This window comes from Rhinolophus sinicus, linkage group LG10 (assembly GCF_036562045.2).
Source record: "Rhinolophus sinicus isolate RSC01 linkage group LG10, ASM3656204v1, whole genome shotgun sequence".
Classification (NCBI taxonomy): Eukaryota; Metazoa; Chordata; class Mammalia; order Chiroptera; family Rhinolophidae; genus Rhinolophus; species Rhinolophus sinicus.
This window is the reverse complement of record NC_133759.1, coordinates 111,305,214-111,326,688: the sequence shown is the minus strand read 5'-3', so window position 1 is coordinate 111,326,688 and position 21,475 is coordinate 111,305,214. Positions and strand designations below refer to the sequence as shown.

At 58.8% G+C, this 21,475-nt stretch overlaps 1 protein-coding gene across 2 annotated transcripts in view; it reads left to right on the top strand.

Moving 5' to 3' along the window:
• The window catches only part of FAM20C (FAM20C golgi associated secretory pathway kinase), a 34,906-nt gene extending 15,781 nt beyond the window's left edge, over positions 1 to 19,125 (top strand). The window contains exons 4-10 of one of the 2 annotated variants that reach the window (XM_019747478.2): positions 11,780 to 11,872; positions 12,749 to 12,864; positions 15,470 to 15,650; positions 16,220 to 16,329; positions 16,523 to 16,604; positions 17,493 to 17,552; positions 18,217 to 19,125. In XM_019747478.2, coding sequence (XP_019603037.2) covers positions 11,780 to 11,872; positions 12,749 to 12,864; positions 15,470 to 15,650; positions 16,220 to 16,329; positions 16,523 to 16,604; positions 17,493 to 17,552; positions 18,217 to 18,466 — 892 coding nt within the window. In that variant the 3' untranslated portion in view covers positions 18,467 to 19,125. Of the gene's footprint in view, positions 1 to 11,779; positions 11,873 to 12,748; positions 12,865 to 15,469; positions 15,651 to 16,219; positions 16,330 to 16,522; positions 16,605 to 17,489; positions 17,553 to 18,216 lie in introns of both variants that reach the window. The other variant, XM_019747477.2, reaches the window with a different exon arrangement.
• Positions 19,126 to 21,475: the final 2,350 nt, after the last annotated feature.

Genomic DNA, 21,475 nt, shown 5'->3' with positions numbered 1-21,475 from the left:
ACGGCCTGGAGAAGTCCCAGGAGGCAAGTGCTCAGTGCCCTTGCGCAGTGGGCAGCAGTCTCCCCTGCTGTCCTGCTCTTGGCTCCTTGGTCTGGAAGAACCAGGCGTGGCCGAGGGGGGGGCAGCTGTGTCTGCAGCCTCAGCTGACACGTGTTGGCTGCTGTCGGCATGGGAGGGCCACCCCCCGCACCTCCCTTCTCTGTCCCTCCTTTCCTTCAGGTCTCTGAGGCCACCGTGCTGGGTTGTGTGTCACCCCTAAGAAAACTGCTTCCTCACCTCCACGTGCTGATTAGGGCCTGACAGTCTCTGGAGGGACAGGGTCACAGGGCAGCTGGCAGGCCCTTTGCACAGTCAGTTATGTGGCCGTTGGTCTCAACTGTGTCTCGAGGAGGAGGAAATCAGGAGCAGTGTGAGCAGGGCGTGGGCCGCAGGCCAGGGCTGAGTCCAGAGTCTCGGGTGTGAGGCTGGGCCAGGTGGTCGCCGTCGTCACTGAGAAGTCGGTCCCAGCCCCTTTTCCCAGCCGGCTCTGAGCACCGTGTGTAGTAACAAGGCCTTAAACTTGGATGTGTCTTCTGTTTGCTGCTCAGCTGTGTTCACAATGCATGGGGCAAGGCCCAGCCAAGCGGGTCCCATCTGCCTTCGTTTACCTGCTCTCTGCCAGGCCAGGACTTGGCCCAGTAGCTGAGGCTGAAACTCAGCTCTGTGTCCTATGATGCCCAGGGCCTGTCCTCTGCCATCTGCTCTGTGTGTGTGTGTGTGTGTGTGTGTGTGTGTGTGTGTGTCTCCTACAGAAACTACCTGTGAACAGCTGTTTGAGGCCCAGGAATTCCTCACAGCTGAGATGCATAAACAGAGGTGGCTACAGAAAGCTTTTGGGGACAGCGTTTCTCAGTGCAGAAGCCCAAGCCCCCTGCCCCCCGACTGAGTGTGACCTGCCAGGTCTGACCTTCAGCACAGGCTGGAGAGCTGGAGCCCTGTCTGTCTGTGTTCGCCGTGCTGGGTGCTGGCAGCGGAGCTGACACAGCCCCTCAGGTGACAGCTCAGGTCGGCCGGGTGGATGACCTTGGGAGAAGACCTGGAGTTGGGCTCTGCAGAAGGAGGAGGGCTCTCCCTGGGGGCGGGAACACTTCTAGCTCATGTCCCACACGCTGAGGCTTGGGCAAATGAACGGGTTTTGAGAACCAGGGACCAAGCGGTTAGGAGTCTCCAAGTATTTGAGTTCTTCCGATAAATAATTCATGTTTTGTCCCCACTGGTGCCCTCACTCAGCCCCAAAGATAAACAGATGGCCCAATAGCCAGTCACTGGGTAGGGCCAGCAGAGGCCCGGGCCTGGCCAGAAGGGGACAAGGGCCCTTTTGTGGCCACGCTCAGCTTGGGCTGGCCTCCAAGCCCACTCCTGGTCTCACTCTGACTTTCAGGCACTTCCGCCCCCTCCCCCATGGGGCCACCGGGCCAGGATCCTTAGTCAGATCCTAACCTGCTCCACCAAAGCCAGGGGCCCATGTGGGCTCAGAGCTACCAGCCCCACGCTGAGACGGGGCCTCCCTGAAAAGCCGTCCCCTTGGAGATCTTAGTGGTCAGGCCCCTCCCTCGGCTGTGTCCCCCCCCCCCACCTGGCTCAGTCACCAGTGTCGACTGCGGTGAATTGAGCAGTGAACAGGACGCAGAAGGTGCCACCTGGTAAACAGGTAAGCACGGACATTTCCGAGGGTAAATCATGGAGAGGACTCAAGCTGAGCGACATGGCAGAGATGGCCTAGGGACAGGCAGGGCCTATCCGTGAACCAGGGCGTTCCTGGGTCCCTCCCCCAGACACCACCTGCAGAGCCCGCTCTGGACCACGTGTGCAGAGGGCAGCATTTATGCTGAGGCCCGGACGGGGAAACCCAGGTGGGAAGGTCAAGAGAACATTCCAGCAAGGTCTACCTGCAGGGCCCAAGTCTGAGATCAGGGGCTCAGGGAGAGCGGGGGGCCAGGCCTACGGAGGCAGGGTGACTGGGCTCCCCTGACAGGTGACCCTCAGGGGCCCTTTGATACACGAGGCTTAATAGCAGTCGGCTCATTTTCTCAGGGGCTCCCTGAGTGCACAACGAGTGTCACACCAGGGGTGCGAGGGAAGAAGGGGCGGCCTTGGTTGTGGGCTGGGTGGGGGCCGGATCTTTGCGTCTGGGCCTCAGTGGGTGAGGAGCACGTGGCGGGGCCATCCTGGGGGGCTGGTACCCGGGCGTGGGGGACGCGTGAGGTACGGCCGTGCAGTGCCTGGGGGCCGTGTGGCAACTTCAGGGGCTGTGCAGAGATCCAATGTTTTCTGGGGAGGCTCCCCAGGCTGGTGTGGCGATGGGCGGGAACGGAAGGAGAACTGGGACCTGCCTGTGAGAGATAGGCTGGCTCGGGGTCTGAACAGATACCACTTAGAGGCTGTTTACCTTACAAGCTCCCAGTGCAAGACACAGGTTGCCTCCAATTTCATGGATTAGTTTCATAGTCAGAAAAAAATAGACTTTATTAATCGAAAACAAATAAGCACCAAAACCCATAACAGGCTTTTGAGAGTCTCCTGAGCCTCCCACGGTGTCTCGGCAGCAGGACGATGCCCGTGGCCCAGGGGCGGATCTGAGGCCGGGCGGCGGGAACCCCAGAGCGGCCCCTGGCTCCCTGCCTGGAGGCAGCGTCAGAAGACCACTGTCCACTGCGTGTACCACCATCGCCAGGAACCAGCTGGATTTTAACGAGCTCGATGAGACAACGGCAGGAGAAGCATCTGGGGCAGAGGGGGCTGCTGCCTGAAGCACAACATGGGTGGGCCTTCCAGAAGGATCCCTGGAGAAGGGTTTTCTCCCGCACCGATCCCACTGCGCTCCCCAGGGCCCACTGCAAACCTTTTCCCTGGGACCCAAGTGTCGCCACGTCCAAGTGTGGAATACACGGTGGCTTGCTCTGCCTCCGTCAGCTGGGCTCTCCAAAGCTGCAGAAAAGGCTGGCTTGGCACTGCCCACCCAGAGAATCCTGTGCGTCCCACCTGAGAGGGCCTGAGCGGCAGGGACTGCAGTGGCAACGTCACCCTCAGGCTCAGGGAACACATCCTGAGGGTTCTTGACACGCACGGCAGTCTGCCTAGCACCTGCCCACTCACAGACGGGGCCAGAGGCTCAGGGCTGGAATCACCACCCACGCACAGAGGTGCCGAGCTGCGTGGCGTCAGCGAGCAGCACGGGCGGCCATGCTGGCCCTGCACCCGTCGGCCCGAGTCCACCAGGCCACCTCTGCCAGTTCCCCACCCTGTGGATTTACCTGCAGCCAGAAGGGCACTAACCAGGCAGACACAGAAGGTACGTCTGTCTCCCCTGTGCCTCTTTGGCAGCTGGAAATGCCTTCACATAACAATAAAAGGGAAGGAAACTATTGGCAATTCTGTGATCGTTGCAGAGGCCACACAGGGAGCGCTTAGCGTCTTGGGCCCCACACCTGCTGGACTCGCTAGGGCAGGGCCCAGGCCTCCCCCCACCCTGACCTGTCACCCAGCCGCCCTCCCTGACTGTGGCAAACGTTTCCCTGGGGGCTTCTGGAAAAGATTATCCCCGTTGTTTAAAATCAAAGCAAGCAAGTCACTTTTTCCGAAAACATTCTCCTAAACAGCAGTATCGAGAAAGTCTTTCTGTGCTTTTGTCTGGTTATTACAGTCTCTAGGTTGCCTGCTAGTGTGTGGCCGTCATTCTAATTGTCATGAAAGGGAGGGAAGGTTAAAAGGCGGGGAAAGAAAATGTGGTCTTCAATTTCCTTGTGCTGGGAGGAAAATGAAAGTCTGTGTGATCAACTTTCAAGAGCAGTGTGACCAGGTCTGGTGGTTTGTTATGCCCCAGAAGGAAGTTCTGCAGACATAAGACGTCCTTATACAAGCCGAGAGAAGGGGCGGGATGAGAGCCCTAGCCCCTGCGTCTGGTTTATTTTTCCTTCTGGAAAAACAACATCACAGCAGTGGTCTTGCTGCTAAATGTCTGACCCATGGTTTACAGGTTAGGAGCTCAGTAACACCCTCATCTTTTTATTACATCTAAATAAAATGACAAACCCAGGGGGGCTTAGATACAGAAGGGAGACACGCCCCTGTCTTCTTTGGGCTCTGGGGAAGCCGCACTTTTTCTCTTTAATGCCACTGCTTTGTCACACCCGTGGAAATTGGCGGAGCTGACAGGAGGGTGTTGGAAACAGCAGATCTTAAAGCTCGAAGTAGTTCTCCCCCTTTGCTTTTGAAATCAACTCGAAATCATCGCAATTATTTTTAAATGGAAAAGACCTCAGACTTTCTTTACAGTTAGTTTTGTTTCAATCATTTGAAAATCGGTTTTCTTTACATTGAACGTAAGTGGTTTAAGAGTCTCTTCTGAGTTAGTTTTCCCACCCAGCTAACAAAATGAGCGACTCTTCCAAGAGAGCTGGGCTCTTTGCTGGACCCTGGGGGTCCCCGAGCCCTTTGCTAGAACAGTGGGGGCAGGTGATCTCAGCAAGCGCAAATCGATTTCTTTCATCCTCACGTGTTTACTGTGCACCCGCTGTGTGCCAGGCCCTGCTTCAGGCAGCAGCAGACAGCTCGTGAGCCGGAGACCAGCAATACGTCACTTCACAGTGGGAAGCACCAAGAGCACGAAAGCAGGTGATGGCTGAGACAGGGGTCAGCAAGCTTCTGTGAAGGGCCAGATGGGTGACGGTTTCACCTGTGCAGGCCAGACATCCCCTGTCACTACTCGACTCTGCCATCAGCATGCGAGCAGCCACAGGCGACACACAGACACCAGCCAATAAAGCGTGACTTACAAGTCAGGCGATGGCTGGGTTTGTGCACTGAGTTCCTGGCCGCCACCTGTGAGTGCGACATCAGCTTGTTAGAAAACCTGGTCAAGGACGGTGACATGGAAGGATCAGGGCCAGAGTTTCTGGACCAGGGGACAGCAAATCCAAAGGGCCTGTGACAGTATAAGGCAGATGGCAGGAGACGAGATGAGGCACAGGGCAGGGCAGGGCCGCTGTGGGGCCGGAACCCGCTGGACGGCAGGGCCAGTGCCCTGGCGGGTCAGCAGGAAGCCATGATATGTGGAACGCTGGGCAGTCGGGCTGGAGACATGGTGGATGGGGTCCCATAGGCAGAAGCTCCCAGAATAGGTCACCAGGTGGCCACACTGTGTCGTCGGTGGTGGGGGCCTCATGGAGAACCCTGACATGCTTAGTTCACCCACCTGATGAAGAGAGTGAGAGGGAGCCCTGCAGCCTGTGTGCGGGCACCGCAGCCGTGTGCGTCCGGCTGCAAGGGTGTGTGCCCTGCTGCCTGCAGCTGCCTCCCGGCAGCTCCTCGTGAGTGGCCTCTGGCTCACAGGGTGTGGGGTGGCGGTCTGCTCGCACAAAGGGCTGCGTGAGGCCCACCACTCTCTGGGCCTCCATTTCCCTTCTGTGCTCAGGGCTCTCGGGGGCTGAGCTGTGACGAGGACACCCCAAAACAGCCTGCACCCCGAGAATTGCCAGCTGCCCTTTCTGCTGACTTTGACCTGACAGTGTGCTGCTGCTTTGCTCCCTGGCTCCTGCGTCCACATTCAACTGGTGTCAGCTCGGCCGTCCTGCCGTGCGACCCGCTAACCAGGCAGACACATGGCTTGCCTGTGTGAGGACGCTTAGCCCTGTGCTGTCCACACAGGCCTGGAGGGGCAGTGGATGCGGGTGCTGGTCAGAGGGTATTTGTTCCTCCTGGAGGTGTCACCTTGGGCAGCCCACCTGCCACTCTTCTCAAAGGGAGCGGAAGGTGGATCTGTGCCCTGTCAGCCTGGAGGGGGTGGGATCAGTGTCGGCCCCTCTCCACCAGCTGGTTCCCTAGGTGTCCAGTGGAGAGGACATGGCCAGCCCCCCAGGGGCACCATGCATTGAAGCAGAGCCTCAGACCCGAGCACATGGCCCTGAATCGGGGCCCCTCTGTTAGTAGGCTGAGACCCCTGACTAGCCATATCCCTGTCCGTCGTGGGGACACTTCCCAGGGTGTCATGAGGATCCAGGAGTGAATTCACATAAACTGCTTAGCGGGCTCTCACTCACAGTAGGAGCCGTGGAAATGTTGGTTTTTAACGCAGGAAGTTTCCTCTATTTTCAAGCAGAAGTTTTCTGCTTTCCCACAAATTAAAGAATGTTGAGTGTTAATAGTAACAGTGGGAGCTGTGAAGGCGCTGTGCTTCTAAAGGCAGGAGATGAGTGGTCCTGACAGTTGTTATGGGGGTGAGGGAAGGTCTGGTAACAGCGAAGTTCAGTGGTACCTCAGTTTTCGAACGTCTCCATTGACGAACATTTCGGTTGACGAACGCTGTAAATTTTATGGGTCTATGGTATCATTGGATGGTAAAATTCATGCCAAATTTGCAGTTTTAGGGGTTGATTTCAAAAGTCTAGAATGGATTAATCCATTTTGCATTCCTTTCTATGGGGGAACCATGCCTCGGTTTTCGAACGTTTCAGAACTCAGATGGTTTTCCGGAACGGATTACATTTGAAAACCAAGGTACCACTACTTGGGAGGGCCGGGGTGCACGTCTTGCAGGAATGACACTGTGGGGACTTTCCTGCCGTTGAAGTGACAGTCTCAAGTTAGGGTCCTGCAGCAGGAGCCAGGCCCGCCTCGGGGACACGCAGCAATTGTCCCTGCAGCCAGACCTCTGGCCCTTCCCATGTCCCCACGTGAGCCCAGACACCTGAGCTGGTAGCCAAATCTTCCGGCTCCGTGGGTCCAGCTCCGGTGCCCAGAGGGCACCTGCTCCAGAGGAAACACAGGCTGTGGGACTCCCCAGGGGGTGCATCTGCCTTCCATGGGCCCTCTGGGAGGAGCACAGATTTGGGTCAGACAGACAGCCCTAACCCAGGATCTGTCCTTTCCTGCTTCTGCAAATGCGTCTTCCTCCCGGCCGGCCGACCTCAGACTTCCTTGTCACTAAATGGGAGCAGGGTCTGAGCTTTGGGGCTTCCCAAGGGTTAACTGTGCGGCCCAGGGTGCCTCCGGCTCATGAGGCTCTGCCTTCTCTTCAGCTCCTTTGGAAACAGGTGCCTTCTCTCCAAATGTTCTGCATCATTTCTGAGTGTAATAAGCTCTGCAGGCCTGGTGCAGCCAGCTCTGGAGGAGCTAGACCACAACGCACACCCTTCCAGGGCCGCTCACTGCCCGTGTGCTTGGTGCGGCATTGCTGCCAAACACTCTGCCAGCTCCCTGCTGCCGCCGGCACACATCACCCCGAGTTCCATGCTAAAGGACAGAAACATATTCTTACAGTTGTGCAGATCCAACCCCTGTTGTGGCTGCAGGCCGTGTCCCTCCCAGCGGCTCTGGGACGGAGCGACGGACACAAGCTGCAGCCCAGGCAGCTGGACTCAGTGTGGCCTCCTCTGGACCCTCGTGATGACACTGGGCCACCAGACAAGCCAGGAAAACCTCCCCTTCTCAAGATCCCAACCTAATCATTTCTGCAGAGTTTCTCTTGCCACTTATGTAGCTGTATCACAGGCCCTGGGGCTGTGGCTCAGAGTCCCTGGGAGAGGCCAGCCTGGTGGTCACTGTCACGCTGGTGAGCAGCCACCAGCAGCGGAGTTTCCTGGGTCACGGAGGGCAGTGCCTGTGAAGGGCGGGGTTTGGGGTGGTCACTGGGCAGGAGGGAGTGGGAGCGAGCACCAGTCCTGAATGGCCCCTTGCCAGGGTTCAGCAGGGTGTCAGGTGCTGGGCATCTCCTGGGTCCCCCCACCCAGGTCCTGCTTTCGAGTGGCCTGTGGGGCTCAGGGTGACCCTGTAAGCCAGGCAGAGGTGTGAAGTTTTGGGGCCTTCCTGTGGGAACCTTCCTCAGGATTCCCCTTCTGAATTTCACCTTTTCTTTCCTCTTTAATCCCCTCCATCTCTCACTGAGCCGGTCACTGGGTCACTGACCATGGTTGTGGCCAGTTCCTCAGCTGCTGTTTCACAGGGAAAGCCCCCCCTTACACCTTCTCTGCTTCCTGCTGTGCCAGGTGGGGCTTCTTCTGACCTGGCCAAGCTCCAGGCACTGACCTTGTTCCCAAACCCCAGTGTGGGGGCAGTGTCCATCCATCCATCATCCGAGAGGACGTGGCCAGACCAGGAGGCTTCTCCCATCACTGGTCCCCTGGCTGGAGAGGAGGGGTCTGGCTTGTCCCAGGGGAGGGGCTGCCGCCTGGCCCCTCTCTCTCAGTCATCTAGACCCGACCCTGGCTTCTGGATGCTGTCCTGGGAAATGCGGTCCTGGGCCACAGCGTCCCCATTTTGTTAGGGCGGCACAAGCTCTGGGTGCTCCGCCAGGGTCCCATAGCGACTCCTTCCCAACGTCCCTGCCCCACCTCAGGAAGAGGCCGCGGCCTGGGATGGGCTGCACCCTTCCCCTGCCCTCCCACACCTGGGCACACCTTCAGCCAGGACACCTGGAGGAAAGAGAGGCTGCCAAGTGAGTAGGTACAGCCAAGTCCAGTCTCCTGCCTGGGCCAGTGGGCTCAGTATTTTTCCAAAGTGTTTTCCCCAAATGGCTGAGTCTGCGACAGCACCTTCTGTTCTGCAGTGTGACCGGAAGTAGCAGGAAGGTGGGAGACTGCCCTCGGAGGGGAGCATGTCCCGTCTCCTCCAGGCCTGGGGGGAGGAAAGAAGTCCCCTGTGCCAGCCAGCTCTGCGGCCCCTGGCACGCCACACGTCCCCACGCTGTCCCCTACTTAGCAGCATGGCCCTGGGAAGAGCTGGCGTGCCCCCTGCAGCGGACACACGCAGCTCAAAGACCCCTGAATTTTCCTGGGGCGTGGCCTGGCTTGTAGGGACTGTTCATGGTGCTGTCACTTCAGCAGATCGTGCGGGGGGTGATGGGCCAGGGCCCTGGGCCTTTCCTTCCATCCTGGCGCTGCAGGGCCAGCAGGTTTTCACTGCTTGCACTTACTCTGCACCAGCCTTATGGGAGACCCGTGGGGAGCCAGTGTGCCCTCCTTCAGGGGCCTCCCTCATTGGCCCTGGGCCTTTCCCCTCGCATGTGTGAGCACGGACCCGCTCAGAGGGCAGGAGGGGCCAGGGTCAGCCATACACCCCAAAGCCCTGTTTGATTAGCTTGTGAGGATGGATATGTTGAGAAATTATCCCCATGTTACAGCTGGGGAAACCGAGGGTCAAGGTCTGCCCACCACGGGCCCCGTACCCCTGCTCCCACTCATGACATTCTGTCCAAACCAGATGGTAGAGGGTGGGGCTGGGCAGGCCCACACCGGGGCCACCTTCCAACCTCCCCTTGGGGTGTTTCCTGAGTGCCCGGCTCAGTCCAGTGGACCTCATCAGCACAGGCTAAGCTGGGCCCGTGCCCAATTGCTCCCAGGCTAAAGAGCCTTAAAACCTCCCAAGTACCCGCACAGCTGGGGCGTGACCGAGGAGCACAGCAGCCCCCGGAGCAAGTCAAGCCCTCAGGAAGGAAGAGTCACTGGGACACAGACAAAAGCGCATTTCATCCCCACTTCTCTGGACTTCCGGGGCCATTCTGGGCAAGGGGCATCTGGAAGCCAAAACAGCCTGCAGGGCCTCAGGGCTGGGGACAGAGCTTCCTCCTTCTGTGCACAGCCCGGGGTGGAGGAAGGCCCCGAGGCGGGAGATGTGAGGGAACCAGGAGCTGCTCTGGAACCTGGCCACAGCGCCTCCAGGAAGTGGCTGAGCTCTCCGCACAGCAACAGGCTCGGAGCCACCTGCATTCCAAGCATGTGCCCTACTCAGAGGCGAGGGAGAGGGAACGAAGGCCAAAGCACTGGCAGGTAGAAATGCTCACTTTTTAGCATCATAGCTCATGCCGTCGGGTGGGGACGGCAATGAGAGGCTAATATGCATTAGAGACAATGGCTGTGGAGGTGGTGGTGGTGATGGTGATGGTGATGGTGATGGTGATGGTGATGGTGGTGGTGGTGGTGGTGGTGGTGGTGGTGGTGGTGGTGGTGATGGTGGTGATGGTGGTGATGGTGATGGTGATGGTGATGGTGGTGATGGTGATGGTGATGGTGATGGTGATGGTGGTGATGGTGGTGATGGTGATGGTGGTGGTGGTGGTGGTGGTGGTGGTGGTGGAAATTGAAGAAATGACAGTGGAAAGAGCTGGAGGATACAGATAGATTTATACCCCTTCCCTGTGCGTCTTCCTCAATTCCTCTTGTGTTTATTAAACACCTGATCGAAAGCAGGTGCTGGGCTCAGCGATCCCACCCTGGCCCTGCAAACAGTGATCAGTGTTGAGGTATCAGGCTCCTCAAGGGAGAAGCCTTCATCTCAAGCTGCCAGGAAGGACCCTGGGGGCCGAGACAGCTCTTGGGGGTGGTGTGGAGCAGGGACACGTCAGAGACGGGAGGGGCCTGGGCTGGGGCTGCTGAGAGCTGCAGTGATGCTTGAGCAGCAGAGGTGAGGTGAGGAGGGTAGGGCTGGCGAGGCGGCCGGAGGTTTCTGATTGCACTAGTTCCGGGTTGGGAGAGGAGGCCAAGGAAATGGAGGAGGGCTGTGGGGAGGCCGAGACTGGCCAGCGCCCTGTGGCTTTAGAGGGTGGCCATGTTGTCAGCCCCTTGCTCACCCACCCTCAGAGCTGCTCCCTCTGCCTCCCTGCCTGCCTGGGGCCCCCGCCCACTGGGCTCTCTGCCCTCAGTGTGCAAACCAGGCAGAAGTCTGGGCTGGAGGCCACAGGGCCCGAGGCCTGCCTCCAGACCCCAGCTGAGACCACACCCTGGCTGCCCACCTGCTGCTGGGCTGCGAGCAGGACACAGCTGGGTGGCAGGAGGTGCTTTGTGACCAATGCATGCAAGTTACTCGTCTCTCCTTGAGTTTCCAGACTCCTTCCTCCTACCTTTTCATGGCTACTGAGTGCTCTTTCCCGGCCCCTCTGCATGGTTGTGCCAGAGAAGAGGTGATGGGTCCAGGCCTCCTCCCCGTCTCTCAGGTCCCTTCTGACAGTCCTGCTCTGGGGGTGTTGGCTCGTGAGCATGAGTGAGTGACACGGGGAAGGGAGGAGGCAGGGTGTGTGGTCCCGGACACCAGCATATCCTGGTGGCACACAGATGGCCCCAGGAAAGCCTCCACACTCCCTCACGTGCCCCCAGGGGGATGCTCTCTGTCCGGGGAGCTGATGGGTGGCTGAGAGCTGGCTGAGGGACAGTTTGTCTACCGTGACCCTGGCCCCCAGCTCGCTGCTCCGTGTCTTCTTCATCGATGCGTTCCCTGCCCACAGGCTGCCAATCTCTGGGCTCAGAGGCAAGGGGCTGCCTTTTGCCATCAGCCTTTCCACACAGTCTGTTTGGCTGGTGGCTTGGATCTGGTGGTGGGCTGACTAGTATTCAATAACGGGCTCTGTCGTGGGGGAAAAGTCTGTTATGTAGTTTCCAATTTCTGTGCTGCAAAAACTCCTCCATGGCTGATTTCAAGCTCCCACCACGAGGTCACTGAAAATGGAGTTGGGAGAGATGCGTTCCCCACCACCTGCAGGCACCAGGGAGGCCAGCAGGCTGGAGCAGAGACAGTGACATGTTGTAAAGTACCTGGGAAGTGATGAGATCTACATAGTTACTACTTTCAGATATAACTTATTTTAGTGTAAGCTCACATAATGTTTAATGATAACTATTTTTAATGACCGGCTGTCAAAATTCTTGGAAATTTAATGCTTGGTCTCTGGTGAGCTGGTGCAATCCACAGGTGCCCTCCCACTGGAAGGTTTTCTCAGTGATAAACCCTCTCTGTTTTGTTCCTTTTTCTCTAGGCAAACGAGAGAGCAGGAGACACCCCCTGACTTCTTCTATTTCTCTGACTACGAGAGGCACAATGCGGAGATTGCAGCCTTCCACCTGGACAGGTGAGCCCGTCCCACCTGTAGCTCCCCTCAGGGGCTGGGCTGCTTGGGTCTGAGCACCGAGCTCGTCCCTTCAGCCTCACTGCTCCCTGCCTATGGGAGCGGAAGCACTGTAAGCACTGATTTGCCACAGCCCATGCTCATGAAAGAGGTGGTCGTGCCCTGGGTGTTACAGCCCGGACGGACGTGCCCTGCTGTGTGCCTGGACCAAGGAGAGCACCTGGCAGGACATGGCTGAGTGACTGGTGACCAGGGGAGGCAGGGGACCTTTGGGAAGAAAAGAGGAAGAAAAGAGGGGCTGTGTATTGAGGGCTGTGAATTTTGCAGGTGTAATGGCAGGTGTAAATTTCTCTGAGGCCATAATGGGACCGAGGGACATGAGTCTCACAAACTGTCCCCCCACCGTGGTCACCTGTGTCTGGGGCAACTCTACCCAGAAGCTCTTAGGGCTCTGCATGGCCCCTCACTGCTCGGGGTGGACAGACGGCCAGCGTGTGGCCATGTGGGGTGGGCGGCCAGTGTCCCCAGGCCCCCTCACACCCCTCCCCCTCCATGGGCAGCTCAAGGCCTGACTGGGGTCAGCCCCAAGGGGCCAGAGGATGGGGAGACTCCGCCTCGGCCCTCTGGAACCTTCCCATCTGCACTGCGGACCCCTGGCCTGACCTTGGTCTGAGCCTCAAGCTCACGATGTGGCCCAGGGCACACAGCGTCGGTGTCACCGAGCCTGGTTAGAATGCAGAGTCCAGGCTGCACCCTGGTCCCACAGACCAGGCAGAGCCACAGGTCCCAGGAGGCCGAGAGAGGCAAGTCCCCTCGGCCCCCCTGGAGCCAGCCCGAGGGGCACGAGATGAAGACCCCTCCCCCGTCCCTTCCCACCAGGATCCTGGACTTCCGCCGGGTCCCTCCCGTGGCTGGCAGGATGATCAACATGACCAAGGAAATCCGGGACGTCACCCGAGACAAGAAGCTATGGCGGACTTTCTTCATCTCTCCAGGTAGCTGGGCTGGGAAGCCACCCTCAGCTGTGGCCGCACACAGCTGCGTACTCACCGTCCCTCAGACAGCTGATGTGGGCAGCACTGCTCTTCAGCCCGCTGCTTCCTCTGGACCACATGCCAGGTGCCTGTCCCTGTCGAGGGGCATCTGTCCATCACATCCTGACTTTACGAGGCTGCCCCCAGTAGTCGTGCCATCGTCGTAGTTGGTCCCTGGGGTGTGCACAGAGGCTGTTTCTGCCATGTTGATTTTCAAAGGCAAAATGCATCACTTTGGGAACCTCCCAGGCTCTCCGGGAATCCTCTCTGGGCGGTCCAGCCAGATGAGGCGTCTGTCCCCTGCTGGCCCCTCAGCGTGCAGGCTGGGCCACCCCCGGGCTGTGTGCCTCCCCCTTATTCATTTCTTTCTGCAATTTGTATTGCAACATTTCTAGTGATTTATTTTCAAAGGTTCGATCACTAAGAAAACAACGCCTCATCCTATATGCCCCCCACCCAGTTTAGCCGTTGACATGGTCCTTCTGCGTCACACACAAGTCCCCATATTGCTGTCCAGGCCTCACTTCCGGGGCTCTCACCTCAGAACTGCCTGGAAGGTTCTCTGTCTCAGGTCGGACAGAGAGGGATCAGAAAGCCTCTGTTACTGCTGAGAACACACCGTGGTTGTGGCCACTCTGGCTGCACAATGTCACCTCACCCCAAATGAACTCGGTCCCCATGTGAGCCAGCAGGTCTCAGACCCCCTCGGATAGACTGCTGCTCCTGCCATCAGGGCCAGAATGGGGTGGGACATGCCTGTAGGGAAGTCCGGCCATGTGGGGACCAGGGGTGCTGTGCCTTTTACCTGTGGTGATAGCCCCGTAGCGTTCTGGGGGGGGCCACGCACTGGCTCTTACTTCCTCATGTAATTCTGGGGTGGCCTGGGGGCATCCGGTTTCCTCATCCCCATGTCTGAAGGGTTTTCTGGAGGCAGAGCTGCCGGGGGCTGTGAGCCCCATCCCCATGGGTTCCCTCAACCCCTGAGCTGCTCCTGTCTCGTGTCTCCTGGGTCCTTTTTCTGTGTGTCTCCTTCACTCGACAGCATCAGTTTGAGATCCACCCATGTTGTGGCGGCACCCACAGTGTCTTTCTTCTCATTTCTGTCCCATGGACGGATGAGTGTTTTGTCCTCTGTTCACCTGTGTGGGAGCTATTAGGTAACTCGGCCAAAATGAAGAGCGGGAACCGCAGGGTGAAATCTCAAGAAAGGGGAACCATCGGAAATTGCAGCATTGTGTTTTGCTTTCTGTGGCACAGAGGGGCCTCCCCCAGAGTCATGTGTGACTCCTGGGGTGGATGGCAGCCTCCACATGGGCTCAGGGCAGAGCCACTGGTGTCCAGAACCCCGCACTGCAGAGGTGCAAAGGACTGTGGGTGCCTTTTTACAAACAAAAGATGGAGTCAGTGATCAGTCTAAGCAGATGAATCAAGACCTGTCTCTGTCCTTAGCATGGGGACTGTCAGGCCCCCAATGTCCCGTGTCCTACAGCGGTGGTGCTCGTGCCGGCATTTGGGGTGTCATCGAAATCTCTCACGCCCAAGTAGAGCCGTCATTGTGAGAAGTCCCGTCAGTCCTGGCAGCTGGATGTCCACTCCTGCTTGCTGCTTCTGTCTACTTTCACAGCCTGAGTGTAGTTTTATCAGTGCGGCTCTGGGAACCCCGAGATCTCGGCTGGCACCCAAGGCCCACTGCTGGACAGCGTCCACAGAGCGGCCGGGCTGGGGCTCAGCTTGGGCAGCTCCTGCCTCACACCGCCTCCACCCAACTCTGCTGGCTCCCACAACCTGCGCCCCAGCCAGGCCCTTCTGAGAGGCTCAGAAGCGTCTGGTTTTCTCCGAGCCCTGGGTGGCGGGAGCCAGCTTGCTATCAGTGTGGAAAACGGCAGGTTTGGACTCATTTGCACCATTTCTGCATAGCTGGCACTTCTAGGCCCATCGATGCCCAAACTGCCATGGGGGCTGAGCTCTGCTGGGGAGCAGCAGACTGTAGTCTACAGCTCACACCCCTCTGCCTCCAGGCTCTGAGTGGCTGGGCTCAATCAAAAAAGGGAAAAGTCTAATCGGCTAGTGGGAGAGCAGGGTGCCAGCTGGGGATGGGGGGGCATGCCCGGGCCAGCAGCTGGCAGGAGGATGGGTGGGGTGACTGAACCTCCTGGACTGTGGCACCCGTCTGAGCCGCAGCTGCGGGAGTCGTAAGAGTTCTTTGTGATAAACACGAGACCCTTATCAGATGTAAGATTTGCAAACATCGCCCCACTCTGTGGGTTGTCTCTTCCCTTTCTTAAAGAGTACAGATGCCTTTTGGAACCTTTGGACACTGGCTCTGCAGTGTCCATAGACCCCCTGTCCCTTCATTTTGAGCAGAAAGAATGTGGGTTCAGATCCAACTGTAACAGCACAGCTGTGTGGCCTGGGGCAGGTCCGCTCCCCTCTCTGGGCCTCTGCTTTCTGTCCCTTGGGGTCAGAGTGGTCTGCCGAGATGAGTGTGACAGTGCACTGAGCCCTGTCAGAGGCAGGACGGGCGGCCAGGGAGGCCCCCTAAGCAGCTGTGTTCCTCTGCCCTCAGCCAACAACGTCTGCTTCTACGGGGAGTGTTCCTACTACTGCTCCACAGAGCACGCCCTGTGTGGGAAGCCGGACCAGATAGAGGGCTCGCTGGCGGCCTTCCTGCCAGACCTGTCGCTGGCCAAGAGGAAGACGTGGCGGAACCCCTGGCGACGCTCGTACCACAAGCGCAAGAAGGCAGAGTGAGCGTGGGCCGGGTGGCCAGGGCCTCTCCCTCATGCTGACTTCCGTGGGGTCTTGTCAGGCCACAGCTGTGAGCAGTGGCAGAGAAGGGAGGCGAGCCCAGCCCTGCCTTCCCGGGCATGTGAGGCGGCCACTCCACCATGATTAGATGACTAGGGAGGGTGGCCTCAGTGCTGCTGCCCTGCCTGCTGGACTCTGCACACAGCCCCTCAGAGTTTGTACAGGGCGTTTGCTCCCTCCAGCCCTCCTTGTTCCTTGTGCAAAAGACATCCCACTCTTCTAGACACTGAGACCTTGTGAGTGTCGTGTCCACGCCCAGTTTCTTAACAGTGACCCTCTAAACACCTGGCATCCAGGCTGGTGGCACCACAAGGCACAGACAGTCTCACCTCCCCACCCCATACTCCTGTTAATGCAGCCTTGGCCCACCGCTGGTGCACATCCATCTGCAGACACTTTGTTCTATAGAGATAGCTTTTCCCCAGCCCTTCTTACTGTGCACAAATCTCGCTGCACAGAGCTGGGCAGCCCCAGAAGGATTGGGCCCTCTTACACCGCTTCCCTGCAGGTGGGAGGTGGACCCTGACTACTGCGAGGAGGTGAAGCAGACGCCCCCCTACGACAGTGGCCGACGCATCCTGGACATCATGGACATGACCATCTTCGATTTCCTCATGGGTATGTCTGGCGGGCTGCCGGGCCTGCACTGGGGGTATCTGCCCAGAGCTCTGGGCATCAGGCCACGTGTGGAGGGCCAGGTCCCTGCCTTTACTCCGTTACTGCAGCTCAAGGTCAGACTCTGCTGGGAGGGACACCACCTCCAAGCCCCACACAGACATTCAGCTGCGGCCGGGTTTGCTTCTCTCCACAGGAAACATGGACCGCCATCACTACGAGACTTTTGAGAAGTTTGGGAACGAGACGTTTATTATCCACTTAGACAACGGAAGAGGGTAAGCCCTGCTCTTGTCCTTCCAGACACAGCGAAAAGCTGGCCGTGTGCCGCCTTCCGGTGGTGCAGCCTAGACCAGGAGGAGCAGGCCCTCTGTGGGGAGGGACGTGGCCGTCCCCAGAGGTCCTGTGTGCTGCAGGGTTCTGGTAAATGGAGCTCCTGAGGCAGGAAGCCTCTGTGACATCATTCCACCTGATTCTCACAGTAACCTGGGTCCTGTTGTATCCTCATGTTGCCCTGGGGAAATTGAGGCCCGGAGAAGATGCTGGCCTAGGAGAGCAGGGCTGCAAGGAGCAGGCAGGGGCATTCTGCCCGCACGCTGGCGTCTGCGACCAGCTCGCTGGGACAAATGGTCCATGCTGCCCCACCAGGAGAGCCCGGGGCCACCAGCCAGCCCTGACCTGCCCAATGCATAGCATAGGGTGTATGCGTGTAGGGTACCCCATTCCAGAAGGTTCAAGCTGCAAGTCCCTGCGGCCTCAGAGAAATCAGCTCTGGGCACCTGGACGGTTTAGTGTGTAGGTCACGCACTCCAGCTGTAGAAGCTGCTGCCGGCTGACCCCAGCTGACCCCAGCTGACCCCTCTCCCCTGCAGGCTGGGTCCTCCCCCAGCCTGCCCAGCACCCTGCATTTGTGAGCTTCTGTTCAGTCCAGTGGCCAGAACACCAGGCTGCTCTCAGGCACTCACTTCATCCCAGGCCCTGCCTCTGGGGCTGGGGAGCAGGGGCTAGGCCACACTGCCAGCCCCAGAGCCCTCGCAGCCCAGCTGGACCCCCACAGGTGCTGTTCACGCAGTGCTGCTGCCCCCATAGCGTCCGGGCCATGGCCTGTGTGTTCGGCCGTCCTCCTGTGTGTCGCATGCTCGACAGTTCTGCTCTTCTTCCAGCAGGTTTGGAAAATATTCGCACGATGAGCTTTCCATTCTTGTGCCTTTACAGCAGTGCTGCAGGTACGTCCTCCCCTCCCCTCCTCCACCCTCCAAGGAGCCCCTGGTCCTGTCACCTGCCAAATGTGAGAAACTGCCACAGCCATAGGTCAGGCAGAACTTCCCGTGCCCACCTCAGCCATAGGAGGGCGTCCAAGCCCCAGTGGGACCCACAGCCCCGCCCCTGCTCACAGCGGCTCAGGGGTCACACCCCAGCCAGCTCCCTGAGGCTCCAGCTCCAGGAGTCCACAGCCCGTCCAGGGACTCAGCTCCTTGTCACCCTAACAGCCCATCTACAGGTGGAAGACGCAAGGCCCAGACAACAGTTCTGCTCCCTGTGCCACTCTGCTACCCTCCACAGGGCTCCCAAACCCTTTCCTCCTTTTAGCTGGAGGCACAGGCTGTGGGGCAAAACCACCTGTGCTTCCCAAGGTGGGTATCTCAGTGTCCACCCCGCTCAGACAGCCCAGCTCAGGTCTGTCTCCCAGGTGAGCACCTCGCTGGGTATCGCAAGGCCACCCGTCCTGCAAGGTGCTGCCCTCCGTGCTGTGCCTGGAGCGGCAGGGGCCGGAGCAGGACCACCTCGCTTAGAGCCAGTGAGGCACTTGATCCCTGCACACGCGCACCTGGGTTGCAGCAGCTGAGCCCCTTCCCCCTCCCGCATGTCCTGCCCTCTGTGACCCCGCAGGGTCAGGAAGTCCACCTACCTGCGGCTGCAGCTCCTGGCCCGGGAGGAGTACAAGCTGAGCCTGCTGATGGCGGAGTCCCTGCGGAAGGACCGGGTGGCCCCCGTGCTGTACCGGCCGCACCTGGACGCCCTGGACCGGCGGCTGCGCGTGGTGCTGCGCGCCGTGGGGGGCTGCGTGGAGAAGGACGGGCTGCACAGCGTCGTGCACGACGACCTGGACGCTGAGCACAGAGGCTCCACCCAGAGGTAGTGACCGCGAGCCGCTGGCCTGCGCTGCGGAGGGGCACGTGCGCCTGCGCTGTGAGCTGGGGACCTCGGGAACACGCGGCCCATTGGCGGTGGGTCCCACAGGACACATCTGCCGCGTTTTCAAGACCAGAAGAGGCTGGGGAGGGGGCGCTCTGTGCTCAGGACAGAGGCAGTCTGGCGGCAGGCGATCCACCCTTTTGTGTGGAAGGGAAGCCTTTACTTAGATTTTGTATTTACACACGGATTTGACGATATAAGCAGAGAGCCCAGACCACCCACCAAGTTCACACAAGGAGGCCACTGCCCCTCGGCAAGTCGCCGTGAAGGTCCTCATGCTCTGGACCTGACTTCAAATAAAAACTCTTCTCCCTTCCGTGGGCCACACTCGCAGGCCCGAGCGTCCCGGCAGAGGCTGCAGGAGGCCCCTGGTGGTAGTCACTTCATGGACACGCACACCCACAGGCGGACACTTGTGCCTCCGGTTCTCCAGCCTCTGCACCCCGTCCTGCAGCGCCGGGACTTTCCGGTGTTGGCGGAGGCCGTAGCTGAACCTGCGCTCTGCACACCTGGTGCAAATGCCTCACGCGGGTCCTGTGCGGCTGCGTTTTTGTGGAACAGTTTGCAATGTGATAAAGTGCAATAAAGATACAGCAAACATGTGTTGGGGGCTTCAGCTGCCTGCCCGCCTACCCTCAGAAAATCAGGCACTGGGCATGGTGGAGGCCCCAGCTTTCAAGGTGCCAGGGTGGGGGGGGCACCTGGGCTGAGAGGAGGGCCTTGCAGTAAGGCCTGGGCTCTCTGCAAAGGTGAGGGGCCTGCTGCCTTTCTGCTCCTGATGTGGCCATCTCTGGGAGTGCGTGACATCCCCAAACCACAGGCCGGCTCCAGAGGGTGGCATCAGGTGGGCACGCGTGTTTACCAAGCTGGAGCCGAGACAGCAGTGGCTGCAGGAAGGGCAGGCACAGGCGCTGCTCTGAGCCGAGGCTGGCCCAGGAGCTCCCAAGTGCTCCCACCCCCACCCCCCCCGCTGGCCCCAGGCCCAAAATCCTGCCTCAGAGAGCCTGGGAGGCTCATTCCCACAGTCACCGAGAGTATCTCCTGCGTTTGGGTGCAGGGCACCGTGATGGGCCGTCCCCCAGTGTTCTCAAAGCATGAGCATCCCCGGGGCAGAGAGCTCCAAAAATCACAGCCCCTACCTCTTGTTCGGCTGTCCTCACCCACCCGTTCTCCATGCAAAGCAGTCCCTGTGCAGTATTTCTGGTCTAGAGCTGAACTGCTGGGTCAGCTCCACGGTCCTCTCATGTTACAGACAGGGAAATGGAGGCTCGGGAGGTAAGTCATTCTGCCCACAAATAAGTTTAGGTTCCTGGAACAGCACAGCCTGTGTTTGAACCCTCACCTGGATCCCGAGGCCGCCCGGGCTGAGCTCAGGGAAGGCAGGCTGACCAGCACGGCCAAGCTGTCATGCGCGTCATGCTGCAGAGAGTCTCCAAAGGAAGTAAATGGGGTGATGGGACACACTGGCCCCCAAAAGCCTGTCCCCACCCCGTCTTCCTGCCTGACGCTCATGTGCTGGCTCAGCCCAGCTGAGTCACCTGCTTGCTTGTTACTAACCCACCAGCACGCCTGGCATCAGCTCCCCTCTGGCCTCAGTCACCAGCCCCTCCCTGGGTTTTTGCTACAGAAATGGGACACGGTGGGAAGGAGCAAAGTTCTACCCTTTTTCATGATGTTATGGGTAGTGTTATTTAAGACTTTTTACACTGTGTTCATTTGTATCAAATTGATACAAATTCAAAATGCAGTTAAAGCGTCTGGATGGGGGGGGATGGAGTCAGTCAGCGTGTGAGCTGGGAGACGGACAAGGTGGAGACCAGCCAGGCCCCCACGCCGTGATCAGTACCACCACACACCCACGGCTTTCAAGGCCCATGGCTGTCATGCGCTCTTTGTTCCTCTCAACTGCTGTGTGGGTAGGAATCACGATCACATTGTGCCCACTTTACAGCTGTCTAAACCGAGGCCCGGACTGGGGAAATGACTTTCCTAAATTCAACCCGGAGTGAGTAACATTTGAGACCCCTATTTGCCTAACCTCTGGATGAGTCCTGTCACACCAGACCCCCCCACACACTTTCTGTCTTCAGAATCCAATCAAATATTTCCATCTTCAAAGTCAAGAGACACACTCCACACTGCAGTTGCCACGAACATAAACCCAGCAAGCCCAGACCAGCCTTCCCACCCAGGGCTCCAGTAAAACCGCGTGACATAGAGGGGCGTGGGGAGGGGATGAGACTGGGCCAACGGATCTGGAACGACATGAAGAAAAAGGGTTTTCAATTAAATTCCTCCTGGGGAAAGTGTGATTTCCCATGAGAGTTGTCAAGTAGGACAACATTTTGCCAGAGGGGCCTAGGAGAGCGTGTGTGGGTAAGACTTCAAACATGCTTTACAAACACAGCTGAGGAAGAGATGAAAACAGAACCCCTCCATCAGTTGGCCTGCAAGACTCAGGAGGCAAGCAGGAGGGGGTGGCCCCTGGCGGGAGCTCAGGGAGGCTCTGAGGACAGAGGCCCCTTCCTGAATAACATAAGTTAATGAACAGGTAAGTCAATTCCTAAGTGGGGACTCATGCGTGATCCCTGCCCCGTGGGCCCCAGGGGACAAACTGTGTGAAGGGGCTGTGGGAATGCAGGTGGGTGGGCACACCCCCATTTCCCGGCCTCCATCCTGAAATCTGAGATGGACAAAGGACACGCACTTGTGTCCTGAAGAGAAGAGTGGCAAAGACCACTTTGTGGACAGTGGGGCTGCCTGGCCCTCTCTGGTGGCTCCCCAAATGTACCTGCCTCTCAGTCACCTGGGAGCCAGTTGCCCAAAACCTAGGCCCATGTAGGTGGAGGGGCCTCGGTGCCCTTGTCAGGCTCCCAGGTGGTCCAGAAGTAGGGGAGCCCAGGCCACCCTCCTGGGGGTGATGCCTTAGCTAAGTGGCCCCCAACGGCCACCC